Raw genomic sequence first — 19,333 nt, 5'->3', positions numbered from 1 at the left:
AAATTGTATACACATGATTTCAGACGCTTAGAGACTTGGTCACTTTGTACACCTAAGGAAAGACGAAAAGAGCGAAGTTGTTGCTTCGATAGTTTAAGATTAGAATCAGCGTGGTTCTTGTCCTTTGGAGAACGTTTCTCTAATCGTGTTTGTTTTTGTTTCAGTATGACATCAGACAGAAGGCCTTGAAGTTGACAGCTAACAGGTATGCATTTTTTTCCTTACTCCATTATCATTGAGGAAAGTAGATAAGGAAAATGTTTTGTCGTCAGTTCTCTTCTGTTCCTTCACTTCTTGGCGCTTTTTTGCCAACTGCTAGTCTTTTCAAGTTACTAAGGCCAGGACATACTGTTAACTGGCAAGTATCCGCCGTTTAGTTTCCAGGAAGTAAAACCGTCTTCATAAGTTGGATGTGAATCACGTGGTTTTGCGCGCGTCACGCGCTACTCACGCGTCGCGTCATTTCCGTGCGTGACTCGGGTTTCGTAGGTTACTTATCACGCTTCATACGTTGGATGTAAATGACGTAGTTTCGCGAAAATCACGCTCTAATCACGCGGTGTGTCATTTCCGCACGTGGCTCTTGTTTCGCAGGTTACTCATTCAAGTTTTTTTTGAATTCCAGTATGTACGGCTGCCTGGGATTCTCGCATTCACGGTTCTATGCCAAGCCACTCGCTGCTCTGGTCACAAGCAAAGGACGCGAGGTAAGCTGGGGACCAACCTCGTTCCCAGGGTCCTCTCTCTTCTCGAGGAAGAGAGGGGACCCTGGGAGCGAGGTTGAACCTGGACAGAATCGATAGCTTGACGTAGAAAGTCACGTGTCAGAATGGTAAAATTTCCATTTCTTTTTTGTGTAAGACGTCAGAGAAAATGTCATGGAAAATGTCTTTGGAAATGTTTTGTTTCTTGGCGTAGTGATAAAAAGTTAGAAGCTGAGTCTCCGAGCACTCAGGAGGTGTGCGAACGTTGCTGACGTCACCATGACGTCATCTTATTGTTCAGCAAGTTCATCAAAAAAAAAACCGCGGGCTCAGAAATCAAGCGAACTTCTTTTCCAGGCATCAGGTGCTTCATGTTTAGCATCACTGAAACAGACATTCGATTGCATTTCGGACACAATCGGAAACTTTGAACTATCGGCTTTCATCGTCAGACAAGTAAAGGTTGAAGTAATGATTGTTTGATGATAGCTTGGCACTCAACGTCACACAAAATCTCGCTGTGTTTGCGATAGTTACAAACTTGCAGTCCGGGTGCTCCTGTTGTGTATCTCGGTGGGTGTAAAACAACTTCTATTATTCCTCAGGAAATAATATTATTTGAATCACAGGAAATCTTAAAAGGGTTCTAAAAAAGTGAAGCCGAAAAGGCAACTTATAATTCAATGCTATTTTTTAAAAGAAGAACAGACATCTTAGATTGTTTTGGTGTTTTTAAGAGCCCCGTGACCGCAAATTTTAGGTCAAATGTTCGTTGTTTGTCAAACACATTGTTTATCATAATTTATTAATCAGTTTCGTATGGCATTTCTGTGAATTTCACAACAGGTGGTTTAAGTTCATTAACAAGGTGTTCTAGTGAAATATTGAGCTGCAACAGAAGATATAGGCCTACCAGCAATGGACAAGTCTCCATAGACAACTGTAGAACACTGTTTGTCATATTAACCCACTCTTAGCACCAATTTTGACGGACTTGGCATAATAGAAAATTGCTATACTTTGTGAAATTTGTCGAGGAAAACCACCTTTTTAAGCTTTCAAAACATCACCAGGCGATATTTTTAGTGCGCCTTCTAAGGTTTGAGTGATATATTTCGGATGTTACTAAAAGAACTTCAATTTCTGTCGAATTTAAATAACATTACTTGTTATACATTTGGCTTGTTTTTTTATTATAGACATAATCCATAAGTCTATTTACCAATATTGCTCTCTAGTATGTAGTTATTAATGATTAATCTATCTTTGTAATCTTTCCATTATCTTACGGAATCGTTCGAGCTGTTTTTCGGCTTAATGCAACTATAAAGAACTTCACAGAGTTTCGAAGAATAAATAAACTTTTCTGTGTTAATACCCATCATTAATAAAGGCTTCCCGTTTTTGCCTATACCTGTTATTCGTTTAATAAACATTTCTAGAACCTTGCTCGTTACGGACGAAATGCTAAATAAAATCTGACTCGCTAAAAATTTGAATAAACTCGTCAAAATCAACTCTTTCGTCTCCCTTCGTGTCAGCCATTTTGATCATTAAATCGATGTCGGACTCGGTATGTTCGATGTTTAGTCTGCGAAGAACTCTTTTTATTCCTTGTGCTTCGATATAACCCTTTTTCTCCACGTCGAATTCTTGAAAGACCCTTTTCAACCGACGCTCTCGTTTCGTTTCACGAAGGATTTGTTTTGAAAGCCGTTGGAAGCTCTCAAAAGGTACCATTGTGTTGGGGCGATGATTCAAACCTAAAACAAGAAAAGAGAATTGAAAACGCTGAATAAATAACAAACTGTTTTAAGATTCTTATTTTGGAGGAATGCCGTTCGTTCGCCGAAGGGTTTTAAACAAGAGCTGTAATCTATAATTCTAATATAAGTATTCTTTGTTCAGAATTAGATCGATATCATCAATTAGGTTACTGTATTTCCACTATCTGCTTCAAAATAAAACGTTTTGAAGGCTAAACTTTACGTGAAAATAATTTGCAAACAACTGCTTTACAAATTTATCAGAAAGAATATTTCAAAGTTGTGTTTTCTATTTACACGTCACTTTTGAGTTATGCAAAACCAATAGGACGCATCTACCATGTTTTTCGTACTACACTGAAGAATTGTTATCGAGATAATACGAGCTTGAAGTGTAAAGATGTTCAAAGGTTTCGAAGTTGCAGCAATTTTCACATAAATTTTTCATACCTGTGTTTCGAAGATGCTCTCTCAGTTCTTCTTCGCTGATTTCTTCGCCAAGTTCTTTGAAGACATTAATGAGGTCTTTTACACTTATAAATCCATCTGTATCTTTGTCATATTTGCGAAAAATTGCCCTGGTGTTGACTTGCCTTTGGTTGGAAGATCCTGCCATTTTTGCAAATCCCCACGTTGAATAAAACAGCCGAGTTATTTTGTTAGCGCCGTGTTATGTTGTCGCTCACATATCAAAGTCCCATCTTTTCGATTCTTTCAAGTTCAAGGCTGGTTTAGCAAGCAAGACGATGTTTTATGCTTTTAACGATGTGAACATTGTCTTGAAGACAGATCCCATTGTCGCAGTGACAAAGAGCGAACCAGTTGAACTTATTTACATGCTAACTTATTAAAAGCAGTTAATTACCCCAAGCTCAAAGGAGAGCTAAGCACAACGATTTCGTCTTTGATCATTAAGTCTCCTTTGTCTAGGAACTCATAAAAATTAAATCATTGCTTAGAAACTGAAAAGCTGATGACAAAATAAGGATAATAAAGTGACAAGACGTCACGTAGCCAATATCTTGGGAAAAGGTTCAGGATTTTAGCGACATAGAAACCAGAAAATATCGAGGTCAAAATTTTTATTCTGTGACACGAGATTTGAGTGTTCGTCAGTTTTAAGTATCTGAGATGATCACGTAAGATTTCGGTCGTTTTTCATCAATTTCCCGAGATTTAAGCGGCACTTACTGAAATCCCTCACAAGTGATTTGATTTTACTTTGTATACATTCCAGTCTTATATAGCTAGTGTGTATAAAACGAAAAGTCAAATCACTACCGTCGGCTAGATACTAGGGGATTTAAGAAAACCACGACGGCAACGGCAACGGCAACGTCGCTAAACAAAAGGTTTAATGAGCAGAACAATGGCTGTGCACGTGCGTTTTAAATCTTGGTGCATTTCTTTGCCGTCCTCTGCAAAACAACAACGCGAAATGACCAAATTCTGCGTTGTGTGGAGAACGTGAACAACGACGGCCAATTTTTTTTACATTTCCATTTCAAATTTATCGCTGGGTTTCAGATTTAGTTCAGTTCGTGCTAGTTCTGACAGTGAGAAACAAAACAAATGACTTAAGATTATCTCAAGATTCGTAGATAAAATATAAATTCATTTTTTAATCGACGTTGTCCTCGGCATCGCCGTCGTGGTTTCTTAAACTACTTTGAAACTGAGACATGCTGGTGGGGCGTAAAGCGAGAAGCGTTTCATTTTGGCGGGAAAACCTCGGAATGCCACACGTGATAGTATACCGCTTAAAGTTCAAATGATTTCGAGCATTTCCATTGGCTGTGACCTCATTTGCATTGAAAGACGTCATTAAATTTTTCAGTAAAAGTCCAACCTTGATCCTAGGCTCTCTCTGTCTCTCCTTTGCGTCCTCAACGACAAGGGAGGCTAGGGAGAGAGCGTGGCATCGAGGTTGGCTTTCAAATGTGGAAGGAGTTTTCTGTTAGAGTGGGCTGGGTAGGCCCTTCCACAAATACCCGGATATTTTTGGGATAATTTATTTTCCGAGATATTTAGAAAATGTAAAGATATTTAGAAAATTTAGGAATATTTATAGCATTTTTGCCTGTGTTTTCCAGTTCTATGCCAGAAACAAACCATTTCAGCGATTCTCCCCTTGAAAAAATGTATTCAATATCACTAACAGCGCTAAAGCCGCAATTTTCCAAAATGGCGGATGCTGGTAACATCGAATCGCCTGACGCTTCCTCCTACTACTGCAAGAAATTTTGGCCTCAGTGATTCAAAATCGATTTATTTTTAAAACAAAATAAGAGCTATTTCGATGGTTTTTCGAGACATTTAGGAACATTTTTGAGAATTTTCGGAAACATTTAGGCGATTTTACTTGATATTTTTTCGAAGGACGTTGTTACGAATACTTCACGGCGATCTTGTGGTGCTAGTCAGACAGAACTAATATGACAGTGTTTGTATGGGATATTTAATCTAAGACATATTCAAGATCTTGTTTTGCTAAGGAGGCTATTTTTCAAACTAAGATTGAGTCATAAAAATTCCCATGTTTTGAAAATTGAGCCTAGCCTGCGACTGATTTCTTGCAGTACTGTTTGCTGATGAAAACAAGGAATTCTAGTGCCTGCTTCGCTCGACTATCATACATTTCTTACCATTCTAGTTTTGAGAATCTCAAACTACATCAAAACGTCTCAGTCTGATAAACTTCAACTTTCTCATCACGTTTTTGCTTGACGCTATATCGAACTTGTAAGGAGAAATTAACGGTGAACCCAATCTATTCAAACGTTCATCATCTTCATAAAATCGTCGTAGCCCACGAGTCCATCACCATCGGCGTCAGCGGCTTTTATCATAGCCTCGATCTCGTAATCTTTAAATTCTTGGCCGAGCAGCTTGAAGACTCGGTCGAGTTCGGAGACTCCTATAAAACCACTGCCATCTCTGTCGAAAACTTTGAACGATTCCTGTAAAATTTCTTCAGGATCACAATCTTCCAAGTTTTTTGTCATCAGTGCAAGGAATTCGGGAAAATCGATGGCACCATTACCGTCAGAATCTAAAAATGTAAAGAAAACTAATGTTCATTTTGTTACAAGCTTATCAGTAAACGAAGGTTACTCACCTATCAGCAACACCGATTTGCTTTTATGAAACTTTGTACAGAAAAAATCCTTTTCTGTGAAATAGAAAACTATTTTTCTGTAATGTTCTGCGGATACTTAGTTGAATTTCTATTCAGTTAGCTTGCAAATCTTTCGCGTTCCTGCCTGGAATGGATGTTTGTAAGGTTGAGAAAGAGTTATTGGAGAAACAATTTATTGAACTACACTCTTTGTTTTATAAGGATATTGTTTTTCCGGCCGAGGCTCAATATTCTTATTTTTCTGCCCATTTTAGGCTGAAAATATTGTTGTGAATTTTCTTAGATTATACCGTACGACATTTCTGTTTTCGAACGCACTCGTTGTCTGGATGGTGTTAAAGTAATTTTGGAGCCAGTCTGCAGTCATTAGAGCCTGATATGACGCACATAACGTCTTCGAGAAATGTTATTAGCATCGGCTAGTGCTGTTTTGTTGCTTTTTGGCTAGTTTTACCGTTTAGAGAAAAGAAGAAATTTATACGGTTTGGTTAAAAACATAAAACTGTCTTGTATTTACAAATTTTTAACACACAAAATTGTATTTTTTTTTTTTCAAAATCTCAGCTTCGTGTTTATTTTCGCAAATTTCAGCCTCGATGTTCTTATAATATAATCTTATAAAAAAAATTGAAACCTGTTCCGTGTGGAAAAATTGTCTTAGTATTGTAAAAAACATTCGAACAGGATGTCCCCATTACGGAACTGAGGCCAAATAACATCACATCCATCTTAAGGGAGGTGCCTCGTTTGCTTGTCGCCATAGCAACATGCAACTTTGCTTAGCAAACTCCGCTGAAAAGACCGTGGGCTCAATAATACTCACCAATCTGATTCATCATGTCCATAAGTTCAGCCTCTGTTATGTTGTATCCCAGTGACGTGACCAATTTTTTCAGCTCTGTGGCTGTAATACAACCGTCGCCATTGTTGTCAAACACGTGAAAAGCTTCCTTGATTTCACGAATTTGATCCGGTGTCAGTTTTGAGTTTTTCAGCATTTCCTCTTCTTGTTTAGACGTGGCCTGAATATTATTATTGTTGTTGTTTTGTTTATTTGCGGAACGCCTGTCTTTGTCGACAGTCTTGCTGTCTTCCTCGTCCGCCGAGATATCATCGTCATCTGATATCGAAAACCGATCGCTTCCCGATTCGTCTTCGGTCAAAGCCGAAGTCGACAGTCGGGCGTTCTTGGGTGATAAGAGTCGGCTTGATGACTCACTATTGTCTGTTTTACTACTTCTCTCGTCCGTCGTCCCTTTAGAAGTTGAAGGTGGAGCTTTCCCTGGAAAAATAATGAAACTAGATTAAGGAAAAGAAGAGAAGAGTTAAGCATTTTGTTTGTCTCTTCTTAGCAGTTTAGAAATTACTTCTTAAACTTTCCTGCGGATACGTGAAATAATTCCTTTACAACTGATTGTGTAGTTTGCGAAAAGTCCACCATTCCCTCTACTTCACTTTAAAGCTTCCAAATTCTAATTTATGAACAGTCACTGATCCAGAAAAAAAAAAACATACAAAAGAACTGACGACTTGTCGATAATGATATTGAGTGGAATTTTTTCGTGTACTTACGACCCGCGATGTGTAATTACTGACTGCAAATAACTGCTTCGTGGTTTAATTGCCTGAAAATCTTTTAGTACCCGGCGGATGAAACGAACGTTGAAACACAATCCAAAACACCAGGTTTCAAGCAGTTATTGGCAAGACGACTTGTTTTAGGGCAATGTTTCGCAATGTCCGCTCGTGAACTTTAAGATGTCAAGGTTGCACTGGAAATTGTTTGAAAATGGCCCGTTATAAGGAATACATTTTCGTCTTCAGCTGTTATATTGACGTAATATTCCTCGAATTTATCAAACGAAGAAAATCTGGAATAGAGATCGCGAAATACGATCGCGATAGCACGACAGCGAGTAAATTATTAAACAAACTTGATCAACCGAAGTCACATTTCTATTTCTCCATTATTCAAAGCAAATAAAAAGCCCTCGTGCTTCGTAGCATTGTGGTCCTTTTCGTTCAATATTCCTGTTGTTCTGTAAAGTTTGGCTTCTGTACGTTCCTGAGAGGTGAAAATTCAACTCTACCAAGCTGAGTGTTTGTGGAGATCATAAAACTTTCCGGAGCGCTCGCCATCGCTTTGCCAAAGCGAGAGTTGACAACGGCTAAAGAAGTAATGCTCGAGTTATCATATCAGATCGCTAGTGAATGGAGCAATTAATCTCCCACTGTGATAAGAAGCAAAAAGCTTTACACAAGTAAGAAACATTCCAGCGTTATCTAACAAGCTTTCATAAGTAGCAGGATGAGATTTTGGGAAAGTGAAAATCATCTCTTCTTGCTTGAATACCGTATGTTCTGCTTGGCGGCTTAACCGGCAACCATAATTACGAATTGAGTTAGTGTTTGTTTACTTGTTTTGCTCGTCGTGACAAAATTTGTCTTACCACTGATCTTGCCTCCTGCTGTTCGGGTTTCACTCTCGGATTCTTCAGCTATGGACGTACAACTTCGCTGTAGCATAGTAACTTCACAGTATGTCGCCGTCGAGACGAGATTCCCGTTCTGTTTTGAAAACTTAGAAGTCGACTTATACCTTCCTTTAGTCAAATATTTTGTTTGCACAAATGCCTTCTTCAACACTTCGCTTTCAAAACTCAATGACTTCTCAACATTGCCCTTGGTAACGATTTGGGAAATTAATCATTCCGTCTTTAGTTTAATCATTAATCCCGGTTTTATTAACTCGTAAATCTCGACCAATGTTCGTCCTCCGACTTAATTAAAGTTTAATTACAGTTCAAAGAACTTTGCTAAATTCCATTATTGTCACGTTAAGTAAGGCACCGCTGTAAAGAATTCTATAATTGTTTTGAATTGACTACACAAAAAGGTACAAATCTCCCCTTTTTTTCAGTTTCTCAAATGTGTTAATTGCTGCAACGGATCGCTCATTTTTTGGTAATTAATGCCTGTGACACACTTGGAACTCGCCGTTGTATTTCTTCGTTCTAGCATGTCCTGTTTACATGTAAATGAAGACATGGGAGACCTGGCTAATTGTAAACAACGGCGCAAAACCTTTGTTTGGTAAAACCACAATTTTTTTTTATAATTTGACTCTACTTAAGACGTCTGTGGCTCAATGCCTGCTAGGGTAGGGAGCACAGTTTTGGCGCGAAAAAGGTGGTGTTGTCGGTTTACCGATGACTATCCGACGAAGATAGCCGAGCGCTCTGCGCGTCAGCGACAGTTTCTTTTAAGGCCAGGGGCGAGGAAGCATCTTGTTACGTAGCGAATGTGCTGACCTTTAAACGAAAGCTTCCATGCGTAATTTCCATTTCTGTTCTTTTTCTTCCAGATTTTGCTGAAAACAAAGGAACTGGTTCAAAACGTAAGACATCCAACCTTTGTTTGAGGCATTCTTTCTCGTGTGTCTGTGTTATGCAGGTATCCTTGCTATTGATTTGTCTGTATTATCGTGAGTGTCCCTGCTGCAGAGGTGTCCATTGTTTAGAGTTTTCATCAAAGAACTGTCTATGGTGAAAAGCTTCCGGATTACAAAAACTCTGCCATACCATGAAGCGTTCCTATTTGTTGTGGCGTCCAGATGAATTTTACTGTCCGTGATATCGAGGAGTCCGTTGAAGCTTATACGGTATCTTGAACTGTCCTTTGTTTCCTCTCTTTTTCTAGTTGGGCCTTGATGTGATTTATGGAGACACAGATTCCATCATGATTAACACAAACACCACTGACCTGACAGAAGTCCGCAAGATCGGAAACAAGGTTTGTCAAGTCAGGATCTTGTAGCAAACTTTTAACGGATTCAAAGTTATAGATGCCGCATTTTGAGAAATTTTGTCTAAATGTTTGAAACCTGTTGTTAATCCCGTGCCAATCTTCTCCAATGAAGATACACTGAGGGAAATGTAGTTGTAGTTTAGAAAGAATTTTTTGATGCTGTAGAGATGAGTCAATAGTCAGTGCTGGGACAGGGTTGGGGGGGGGGGGCGTTTACAGCTGGGATGTGATCAGATTCTCCTGAGGAATTCTTAAGAAATTATACAGAAAAGTGAGGAGAATTTGACTTCTGAAATAAGCACTCACAGGAACAAAGTATTAAAGCTCTTTTTCTAGCAGTAACTTGCTATGAAAACTTTACGAAACTGACTTTTGATCGCTCTTCTTTAAGGTGAAAAACGAGGTTAACAAACTTTACCGATTGCTGGAGATCGATATCGATGGCATTTTCAAGTCCATGCTTTTGCTGAAGAAGAAAAAGTGAGTTTCTCTATATCACATCATCTTTTGATAAATCGACCTTTAAAGTCTATTACTGATCGTCTAACTCAGTTAACGTGACCATATATTTGTATTTTCTTTTAAGGTACGCTGCTATCAGTATTTCCGAGAATGAAGACGGTAAGAAATGGCAGTGATGGTCGATTTTCGTGTCTCCAATAAAATATTTCTGAGCATATGAAACAGACATTCGTTTGGGTCAAAGTCCTTTGTGTGAAAACGTTGCGGGATTGCCTTGTGTCATAGTGGTTTTGTAATGACTCTTAATTTCTGGTAACACAGACAAACCAACAAAATATCCGTTCACTTTGCAGGAACACTCAATGAAGTGAAGGAAATGAAGGGCTTGGACATTGTGAGAAGGGACTGGTGCGACCTCGCAAAGGATTCTGGGAAGTACGTATTCGACCCATTGCGTGAACGGATAAACGTGCGAACTTATCAACAAACGATCGAAAAATAGTGAGCTGTAACATGATCTTTTTCAATTTTCCTTTGTAGTTACGTTCTGGCTCAAATCTTGTCTTCACAAGCCCGCGAAACGATTGTGGAGAATATTCATGACTACCTTATATCAGGTACTGTATGACAGTACAATAGTTGCAAAAACTTTCGGACGACTTTGATTTGGGACAAAAACATTGTCCGAAAATTAAACCGCTCGAAATTTTTATGCGTCCGAAATATTTGCAGTGCAATATAAAATTTAAAGTACCTCCAAAGCTCTTAGTTTCCCTTTAAGGAGCAAACTCTAATTGAGACACTGCTTGAGATAAGTAACGGCTTGATAGAATTTGCGTTTTCTCGTCAGTGTATCTCTATAACCTTGAGGGTGCAGTAAATATATCATTTTCACAGATGTTGTTTCAGTCTAATTCGTGTTCTGTAGGTGTAAATTTAATTTAGCCATGTTTCATCGCAGTGTCCGAAATTGTTGTCCGAATTTTATCAGAAATGAGATAAAAAAATGTCCGAAATTTTTCGCAAGTAATGTAAGGCTAGAGACCTTCAGTATCTCTACAACCACTGTCGTAACTCTTACAGCTGCTATAATAGTTCTGAAAGTCTTTTTTTTTCTTTTTTCAGTTGGAGAAAACGTTGCGGAGGGAAAGGTTGACATTCAGAAGTTCGTTATCAATAAGGTATGAGGTTCCTCTGTCATCTGGGAGAATGGTTAGTGCGCTCATCTCCGGATCGAGCGGTCCGGGCTCGAGTCTTGGCTGGGGACATTGTGTTGTGTTCTCGGGTAAGACACTTTACTCTCACAGCGCCTCTCTCCACCCAGGTGTATAAATGGGTACTGGAAAATGTAATGCTGGGGGCAACCCTGCAATGGACTAGCATCCCATCCAGGGGGGAGTAGAAATACTCCTAGTCGCTTCATGCTACAGAAACCAGGGTTTAGCGCTGAGAGCTTTGAGCTAGTTGTGCTTAACCCTTAAAGTCCGTTGTTCAAAATGTTATTTTGTTTTTACTGATAGCCATACAGCTCTTTTAATGTCAATTCTGAGAATTTCGTGGTACATCACAGACGATATCAGTAACTTGATGATTTTCTTTATTCTCCTCACCTGTTTGCTCGATAATGTATTGGTATTGAAATGAGAAATTACATTTTAACTACTCCTGGGAATTTTAAAAAGGGCTAAAAGGCTTTACTTTTGTTTCCTCTGCTTAACAGTGGTTCCTGAGACTGCTTTGTCTGACCTTGAAACATATATATTATTTTGGTGTCACTTATTTTCTTGTAGCAATTGACCAAATCACCCCATGACTACCCCGACAAGAAGTCTTTAGCTCACGTCAACGTGGCTCTGCGCATGCTCAGTAAAGGAAGGAAAGTCAACGCCGGAGATACTATACCATACGTCATTTGTGACGTAAGTACAAAGACTAGCTGTTTTCCACTTGGTGTAATTTTACGTGCGTCGACAAGCGCGAGTGTAATTGGCTCATCTGTAAACGATGTCCATGAGCTGTGTGTATGAGGACGACACTTCACTCTCACAGTGCCTTTTCCCAGCCAGGTCTATAAATGGGTATTGTCAAATTTAATGCTGGGGGTAACGCTGCGATGAACTAGCATCTTATCAAGCGGGGCGGGGGGGGGGGGGAAGGGGGGTTAATAATACTCCTAGAGATAATGAGCGAACTGTTTGGCCATTTGCTGAAGAACGTGAGCTTAAAAGCTTTGGACGGAAGGGATAAAAGTTAGCTGGAAAGAGCGACCTACTCATAACACTTGCACTCTATTAGAAGTCGAAAGCATTTTTTCTTTGCTTTACCTTTTACCTTTAGGATGGTTCTACACTGGCGGCCACTCAACGCGCCTATCATCCGGATGAGTTTTGCAAATCTGACACACTGAAGATCGGTATCCTTTGAAATGACGAGAACTCAAACAAAACAACGTAATTCTCCTCTAAATTCAACTAATTATAAGCCCAGTAGAATTTAGTACGAGTTTTCCTAACTCGCGCACCACGTAAACCGAGAGGCCGAGAAAGATGACTGTTGATAACCGTAAATTTTTGCGAACTTCTAATGGTATCATGCATGGCACGTGTTGCAACGTCTACCATGATATAGTATTGCAATTTCATTTTCAAGTTTGGCTGATTAGATCTCCTGTGAGATCCAAAGTTCATTTAAGCAGGATCTTCGTTCGCGGCTTTGCAGTTTATTTAATTCATACTACAATCACTTTGAATCCATATTTTGCCTATAGACTTTCTCCTTAATGCGGTAAACATCACAGATGTGAAATATTACCTGGCCAATCAGGTTCATCCGGTTGTTTCTCGTTTGTGTGATCCTATTGACGGAACGGACGCGGCGCACATAGCACAGTGCCTGGGTGAGTAAGTGATCTTTTGTGATTTGTACACGGAGCTCGGTTATAACGTTTCTTCGTCTGCGCAGGTCTGGACCCGTCTGGTTACCGTGGTAACTCCGCTGTGCATGATGACGAAAATGACGCACTGCTTGGTGGCCAGGCCCAGATGACCGACGAAGAGAGATTTAAGGTGCGCTTAAAATGAAAATAGAATTGTGAAGTTATAATCTTAATTATTTCACCCAAGGACAGCAAGACATTACCGGATATTTTTGCTTTTTTCAGTTAATAGGACGGGTCAAACATCATTTATGTAAACCTTAAGTGCAGTTCTGGATTTTAGCAACTGGCAAAGGCCTCTTTTTTTCTCTGTCCACTAACGTAACTGAGCTATAGAAAAACTGTTCAGAGATGTCTGGTTCCAAGCTGATGTTCAGCTTGTTTAGCTTTAAAATCTCGTTACATAGTTAATTAAGGGAAACGGTTATGAAACCTGGCAAAGTTCTTTGTTATATGTTTTTGTTGGCATTTTAGGGGGTTGACCCTGCACAAAACCTGGCAAAATACAAAAGGTGGTTATGTGTGCTCATACAACTAACCAATAGAAGCCTTGCGATTATGTAATTCGTGCATGGTCAATGAACATAAAACAAAAGATGCGCAGGGTCAGGGATCTTCCAACATAAATCTTAACCTGTTTGTTTCCTTCTTTGATGTTCACAACTATCCTGGAAAGAAAGAAATGTTGCAAGAAGGATGATTTGACACGAGGCGACTTGCTGAGAAAAGTTTCACAAATCATAACCTAAAGTAACAGTACAATGAAATACCGAAACTCGCTCAAGTAGTGCGTTTTTTTGTTGTTGTTTTTTTAATTTTTTTTTTTTTTTTTTGTCTCCTTCCTTCAGGACTGTGAGCGATTTGTAGTCAAATGCAAACGTCCAAGTTGTGGCCAAGAAACGACTGTTGAAGTCCTGTTTAGAAACACTGTAAGTACACGACATCATTTGAGCTTGATTTTTAAATTTTAAAACCATTATTCCACGAGCGTGGATATGAGACGGTAGATAGCCAACAACGCACGTAGTGTCAAGTTGGCTATAATCATCTCATATCTAACAAGTGCCAGTGGAGCAATTGTTTTATTAAAAACGCCCCCAAAATATTGAAAACTAAAATAAAATAGAAATAAAAATGCCCCCAAAAACATCAGGCGTACGCTTACCATATTTGTAGGGCATGGTATAAATAAACAATAGTCTCCATTTGGCCCGAAAATATGCTCGGACATTTGTCCGCGGGCATTATCTGTTCCGAGAAGCGAACAGTTTTCCGAGAGCTTATTTCGAGGAAAACTGACATCACGCTACATACATCACGCTAAATGGAGGCTATTGTGTTTATTATCCTTCAAATCTTTCCGCAACTCGCGCAGTTTCGAAAATTGGGGAATATCACTCGGATATTCCCCAGTTTTAGCTGGGGTGTATTCAGTCACGTGACGCGTTTAAACCAATCACGCAAGAGGGAAAATTTCGATGGATTATAATGGCTTATATAACATGATGGCTAAGCCAATGAAAACACTTCAATTGCATTATCCAATGATTCAGTTTTTAATAAACGTTTTTATACTGTTAGCCATTCCATGTGCGTAGTGTCTTACAAACTAATTCTCTTTGTACCATGATATGTGTTCTCTATTTTTTAGCATTCACAGCCGTCTTATTTTGCATTGTTTTGCAGTCGCATCAATTTGGCCTTAATGACACATGTCCCGGATGTAAAAACCAGTACAGCGCTGGCGCTGTTTCAAACCAGCTGACTGTTGTCATGCGCAAACACATTAAACGATATTACATGGTAAGAAAAACATGGTAGAAAGCTACTCTAAGAGTACAATAAAAACACGCGTGTAAGAACTTACATTTTTTGAAGTGTCGCAAAATTGGAAAATGAATGGAATGAGCGAATAAATAAACAAACAGCTGTCTTAGTGTTCAAAGAGCTAGTGGAGGCCTGTAACCCACGTACATATTATAACCTGCTTGATCTAACTTGCCTAAACAGGTTCTTATAATTTTGGGTATTTAAATGGCAAATTTCTGCCAGCAGGTTCTAAAATTACTAGGTTCTTACACGCGGCTTTTACTGTACTCGAGATTTCATTGTGTGCTAGCTTCAGCGTTTACACAATTAAAACGATTGCCGACCTTGTGACACTTTTTATCTTCATTTCCACAGGGTTGGCAGAAATGCGATGACCCATCCTGTGGTTACACCACTCGTCAGGTGCCCTTGACACACCAGCGGGGCGCCCCCAGGTGCACAACATGCTTTAGGGCCCACCTGCATCCTGTGGTAAGACCAACAATAAAAACATTATGTTACACCATTTGACGTTCTTGTTCTAGTATTTTTAGCGAGGTTTCCATCACGGGACAGCCAATGATACTACGTTGATTTTTTTAAGACAATACTTAGAAAATGACAGGCAGCCATCAGAAAGAAAGGCTGTCTAACTGAACGATTGTGAGGATGGAATTGCATTACGGAAAGGAGAAGCTTAAAGACACGAGACTCACGTTTTGAAGTTTTTTCGAATTCCTCGGTGAAATTTCGCAGCAACCCTGTGTTAACGCGTGTTTTACTAAAGAACATAGTGCTCTCTCGTTAAGATGAAGTTTAAAAAGAAAAGAATAGTTGTGCTAAAAGACCTGTTGTCTCCATAGACCTTATCAAGGTTTCAGACGCCACTTTGCTTGGGGACAAACACAGCAAATACATGAGAAAATTTAAAACCCCGATGTCCACTAAGTTGAGAGTGATTGGCGTTCTGAGTATTTTATGGTCAAGTTTGAGAACATAGATTCGCTGTGAGGCAAGGAATTGCACTTTTAATTTTTCATGCAAATGTCTCTAACTTTTCTCGCGAATTGCGACTCGGTTTTGATGTTTGCCGTGTTTGCACCCTAAGCAAGATGGCGTCAGAAACCGTGAAAAGGTCTATTCACGCGCTGACTTCCTCTATATCCTTGTTGTAGTATTCAGACACAGCATTGTACACTCAGCTGCTGTACTACTCTCGTCTGTTTGACTATGATTACGCTCTCAAGAACTCTAAGGAAGACGCCAGGAAACGTGAGTTTTTGTTAGCCTTTCACTCATTTTTTTTAGTTTACTATTAGCCTGCGAATAAAACCAGTTGCAAGAGCCGTAACTGGCGCGTATCCATAGTTACGAGGTTATCTCTAACGGCTCTGACGTCGAACAAACAAGCGCTCTCCACAGACGTTTGCGTTGCGTTATTTGTTACACAAGTGACAAGTCACGCAAGGTTCCTAGTTCTTTGATTGTTCTTGCAAGTAAATGTAAATAAACTATATTCAAAGTGTGTTGGTATCAATAACTCTGAAATTTCGTATAGTAACATTTTGACCGACAAAAAAAAAACCAGAAAATTACAATACCGACCGTATGTTTATCTCTTTTTACTTTTCAGTTCCGTACGACTTGCGCAAGACTCCGCCATTTTACACTGCTGTGCACTCGACCGTTTCCAAAGTTCTGAATTCCAACGGCTATTCTGAAGTGAATCTTTCAAAATTGTTCAGTGCTTTCTTTGTTTAATGTTTAGAAAATCGATGCCAGTGGCTTTTCACTAAACAAGGTGAAGCGTCGAAGATTGCACGGTTTCTCATATGATTGTCGAAAGTAATTCAGCTGCGGTCTGTGATTGGTTGAAATAGAACAACACGTGTAGCTCCTTTAACCAATCATTGCGATGTCTTGTTTCAGCCAATCAGACGCAAAATTCTAACCAATCTAGATTTTGGTTTGCGAGAATGTTCCCGCACTATGATTCCATTTTTTCCCGCGCTTACGTTTAACATAAAACGCTTTTGAGGCGAAGACTTGCCAAGTAAAGATTTCACCCCTGCCTTAAATCAACGAAAAAGAAATCTCGAAAGTGTAGTTAACAATAAAGTCGTAAAGGCTTGCATTACTTTTGTATATAAATATTTTTTTGCTCAAAATCAAAGTCTTCGTGTTCCTGTGTTGGTAAATTCTTCCATGCATGACTAACATTGTGTAATAAATGTCCATATTTTTTTACTTGTATTATTGTACATGGGACGTGTTGAGAAAATCAGAGTTTTTCGTCTACTTTGCAACCTTGTAGTGAGAGATTGAATAAAATATATATTCACGTTTCTGCGTATTTGAGATTTTGCAGTCTGGAAAGAAGCACACACTTTTCCGACGGAAAAACAAAACAAATATGAATAAGAATTTCTTAATTACCAAACTCAAAAAGTGTGTTACACAAGCTAATAACCGAAAGATTCTTACGCATAGTTTAGGTACGGTAAAAGATAAGTTTTCCACAAACCGTGGATGAAAACAAACCTTGTTAACATGTTCACAATTTGGCAAATAAGTGAGGGATTAAAGGGGGATCCGGATGCCCCCGATCCCTCCCGTGAGGCCCGGGGGAACAAAAATGGTACGGCTCCCTTCCTTGTGTTAAACAGGTAAGACCCATTTCTCCTCCCCCATCACTCCTTCCCCTAGGAGAATTTGGTGGTCGCTAGCTAAGAAGGAATATTTAGGTTTCGTGCTTTTTTTTTTTTCAAAGCGAAGGGCTCCACCCTTGCATTTTACTTCTAAGGTTAATTTAATGCAACAATTTCGTTCTTTGTTTTTCTTAGCGGTACTAAACAAATATGGATATTCTTACCTGGGCTCACGAGTGAAGGTTGCAAGTGGTGACAGATCCGCTATTAAGAAAACTTAGTTACACCTAGACTTTGTAAAAGTTCTTTCCAATAATGCATCCATGGCCTGTTTGCCCTCTCGCTTCACTCGAAGGAGATGAATTAGACTTGTAGTAAGTCTAAGATACACCTTGAATTACCTACACTTAAGTCAACAGATCTTTTCTCTCCGCTCGGACATCAGCGAAGAAAATGTGACGTTTAAATGGCTAGCTTGCACGTCACAAGAAAGCGTTAAGATTCGAACGCGCGAGTGAGAGGGAAAGAACACGCGCGAGAACAATATAAAGCACGCGAGAGGGAAACAACACATGAGAGTTCTACATACAGCTCTTATAGTGCTAGCTAGGAAAATTTGATGATGTGCTAACTCTTGTAGTTCTAATATCAACATACAAATTGTCCTTCCATGAATTTCTACACCATGCGCATCTTGCAACAGAATGGCCAAAGGTACGTGGCATATTGCTCGCACACGCGTGTTTGGCCTAGCGCGCGCATACGAGTCCTATTACCCATATTACGAATGTACATCGCGGGCACCATATCTTATTTGCGCCCAAATTGGCCCTGCTGGTAACCAAACAGGCTCTAGAATTTTGATATACATTTCATCAAGGAAGTAATCAGGCACAGCTTCAGACTTATTCTTATTTCTGATTCTCGCTCATTTTCCCGTTCGTTACCTTTTGCTCTGCTAATTTACTGGAACATCAAGAAAATATCTCTTAATTGACGAACGTCAATTCGTGAATTAAGCCCTATTTCTTGATTCGCTTTTTTTTCCTATTTCTTTTTTTGTTGTTATTGACAAGTGTTCCTCTACGAGGTAAAACACGAAGACAACAAAAACAACTCTTTCTTTTATCCCCTCTATTTATTTTTATTTGCGTAAATGACAAGAAACTCTTCACGTTTACATGTAGGTCTCTTAAAGTCTACAATATTGCCATACAATCAATGAATTTAAACAGAAGTCTGTAAATAACTGGACTCTGGTCAAAACAATTTCTTTTTCTCTTTTTCTTGTGTTGTTTTGTTTTTCTTTGCTTTTGGTTTATTTTTATAACTTTTTTTGTCTTTTTTTTTTTTTTTTTTTCAGTTTTCTAAATCTGAAATAGACCCTTTCTTGTCCTCCTACAAATAAGCAAGGGCAGTGAATTTTCACTTTTCTTTTTTTCTATTCCCTGATCAAGCTACGTACAGCAAAATCCCGAAAACTAAGCGTCCTATTAATTAAAGCCCTTAATTGTTTAAGAAATCCAGCGACGATAAACCGATATCCAAAAATCTGCCAGGAGCTTGGAGTTGGATTTTCAGACGTAGAGACCGTACACATCACAGTAGGCTCTGCGTCCATTTTCTCCCTCGCTCTGATTCAACAAATCTTCAGCGTACCACAAGCGTAACCGTTGGCCCGAGTGCACGCTGGTACGTTGAAAGAAAGACGACAAGATAAGCTCTGGAGACAGCGAATTGTACCCGGGAATTTTGGGCCACTTGTAAAATGCTGTGGTAAACTGACTTGGGGGCAAAATGATGTGATTGGCTGAGGTTGTTATTTTAACATTGACCATATCTTTGATCCCAGCATATGGATTGTCGCCGCATCCCCAATAAGACCAATACGAAGTTTGTCGAGTGTCACAGGATACATAACCGTACAGGTAGACCAATTTTACGGCAGCCATGTTTCCACCATGTGGGACGTTAAATGTGCCAAACTGGTCATTCCTCGTGCCAAAACACACTGGAGAGTGATTCAGTTTGACCCAGCGATCTGGAAGTGGAAAAAAAATTAT

At 39.3% G+C, this 19,333-nt stretch overlaps 3 protein-coding genes across 3 annotated transcripts in view; 1 reads left to right on the top strand and 2 right to left on the bottom strand.

The window, feature by feature from the left end:
- LOC145493237 (DNA polymerase alpha catalytic subunit-like) overlaps positions 1–16,975 on the top strand; it is a 40,891-nt gene extending 23,916 nt beyond the window's left edge. The window contains exons 43-60 of the mRNA XM_081472656.1: positions 165–205; positions 626–707; positions 8,974–9,006; positions 9,309–9,401; positions 9,808–9,896; positions 10,003–10,037; positions 10,232–10,313; positions 10,419–10,495; positions 11,004–11,059; positions 11,669–11,797; positions 12,216–12,291; positions 12,676–12,774; positions 12,840–12,943; positions 13,662–13,742; positions 14,500–14,616; positions 14,998–15,114; positions 15,798–15,894; positions 16,256–16,975. Coding sequence (XP_081328782.1) covers positions 165–205; positions 626–707; positions 8,974–9,006; positions 9,309–9,401; positions 9,808–9,896; positions 10,003–10,037; positions 10,232–10,313; positions 10,419–10,495; positions 11,004–11,059; positions 11,669–11,797; positions 12,216–12,291; positions 12,676–12,774; positions 12,840–12,943; positions 13,662–13,742; positions 14,500–14,616; positions 14,998–15,114; positions 15,798–15,894; positions 16,256–16,383 — 1,536 coding nt within the window. The 3' untranslated portion in view covers positions 16,384–16,975. The remainder of the gene's footprint in view (positions 1–164; positions 206–625; positions 708–8,973; positions 9,007–9,308; positions 9,402–9,807; positions 9,897–10,002; positions 10,038–10,231; positions 10,314–10,418; positions 10,496–11,003; positions 11,060–11,668; positions 11,798–12,215; positions 12,292–12,675; positions 12,775–12,839; positions 12,944–13,661; positions 13,743–14,499; positions 14,617–14,997; positions 15,115–15,797; positions 15,895–16,255) is intronic.
- Positions 810–3,086, bottom strand: LOC145493243 (neo-calmodulin-like). The gene is made up of 2 exons (XM_081472664.1): positions 2,921–3,086; positions 810–2,467 (listed from the first exon to the last, which is right to left on the bottom strand). Exons 1-2 carry the CDS (start codon positions 3,084–3,086, stop codon positions 2,172–2,174), a joined length of 462 nt encoding a protein of 153 aa, XP_081328790.1. The 3' UTR covers positions 810–2,171.
- On the bottom strand, positions 5,229–8,575 carry LOC145493242 (uncharacterized). The gene is made up of 3 exons (XM_081472663.1): positions 8,060–8,575; positions 6,433–6,891; positions 5,229–5,522 (listed from the first exon to the last, which is right to left on the bottom strand). Exons 1-3 carry the CDS (start codon positions 8,133–8,135, stop codon positions 5,245–5,247), a joined length of 813 nt encoding a protein of 270 aa, XP_081328789.1. The 5' UTR covers positions 8,136–8,575; the 3' UTR covers positions 5,229–5,244.
- Positions 16,976–19,333: the final 2,358 nt, after the last annotated feature.

The sequence above is a fragment of the Orbicella franksi genome, chromosome 7, assembly GCF_964199315.1.
Source record: "Orbicella franksi chromosome 7, jaOrbFran1.1, whole genome shotgun sequence".
Taxonomy (NCBI): Eukaryota; Metazoa; Cnidaria; class Anthozoa; order Scleractinia; family Merulinidae; genus Orbicella; species Orbicella franksi.
This window is presented reverse-complemented; position numbering and strand designations above follow the sequence as displayed.

Excerpts from the sequence above, each read along its gene's own strand:
- LOC145493242 (XM_081472663.1), bottom strand. The coding sequence starts at position 8,135 with ATGCTACAGCGAAGTTGTACGTCCATAGCTGAAGAATCCGAGAGTGAA. Across the intron at positions 6,892-8,059 it reads AGCAGGAGGCAAGATCAGTG|GGAAAGCTCCACCTTCAACT; the intron begins GTAAGACAAATT and ends TTATTTTTCCAG. Across the intron at positions 5,523-6,432 it reads GGACATGATGAATCAGATTG|ATTCTGACGGTAATGGTGCC; the intron begins GTGAGTATTATT and ends TTACATTTTTAG.
- LOC145493243 (XM_081472664.1), bottom strand. The coding sequence starts at position 3,086 with ATGGCAGGATCTTCCAACCAAAGGCAAGTCAACACCAGGGCAATTTTT. Across the intron at positions 2,468-2,920 it reads AGAGCATCTTCGAAACACAG|GTTTGAATCATCGCCCCAAC; the intron begins GTATGAAAAATT and ends TTCTTGTTTTAG.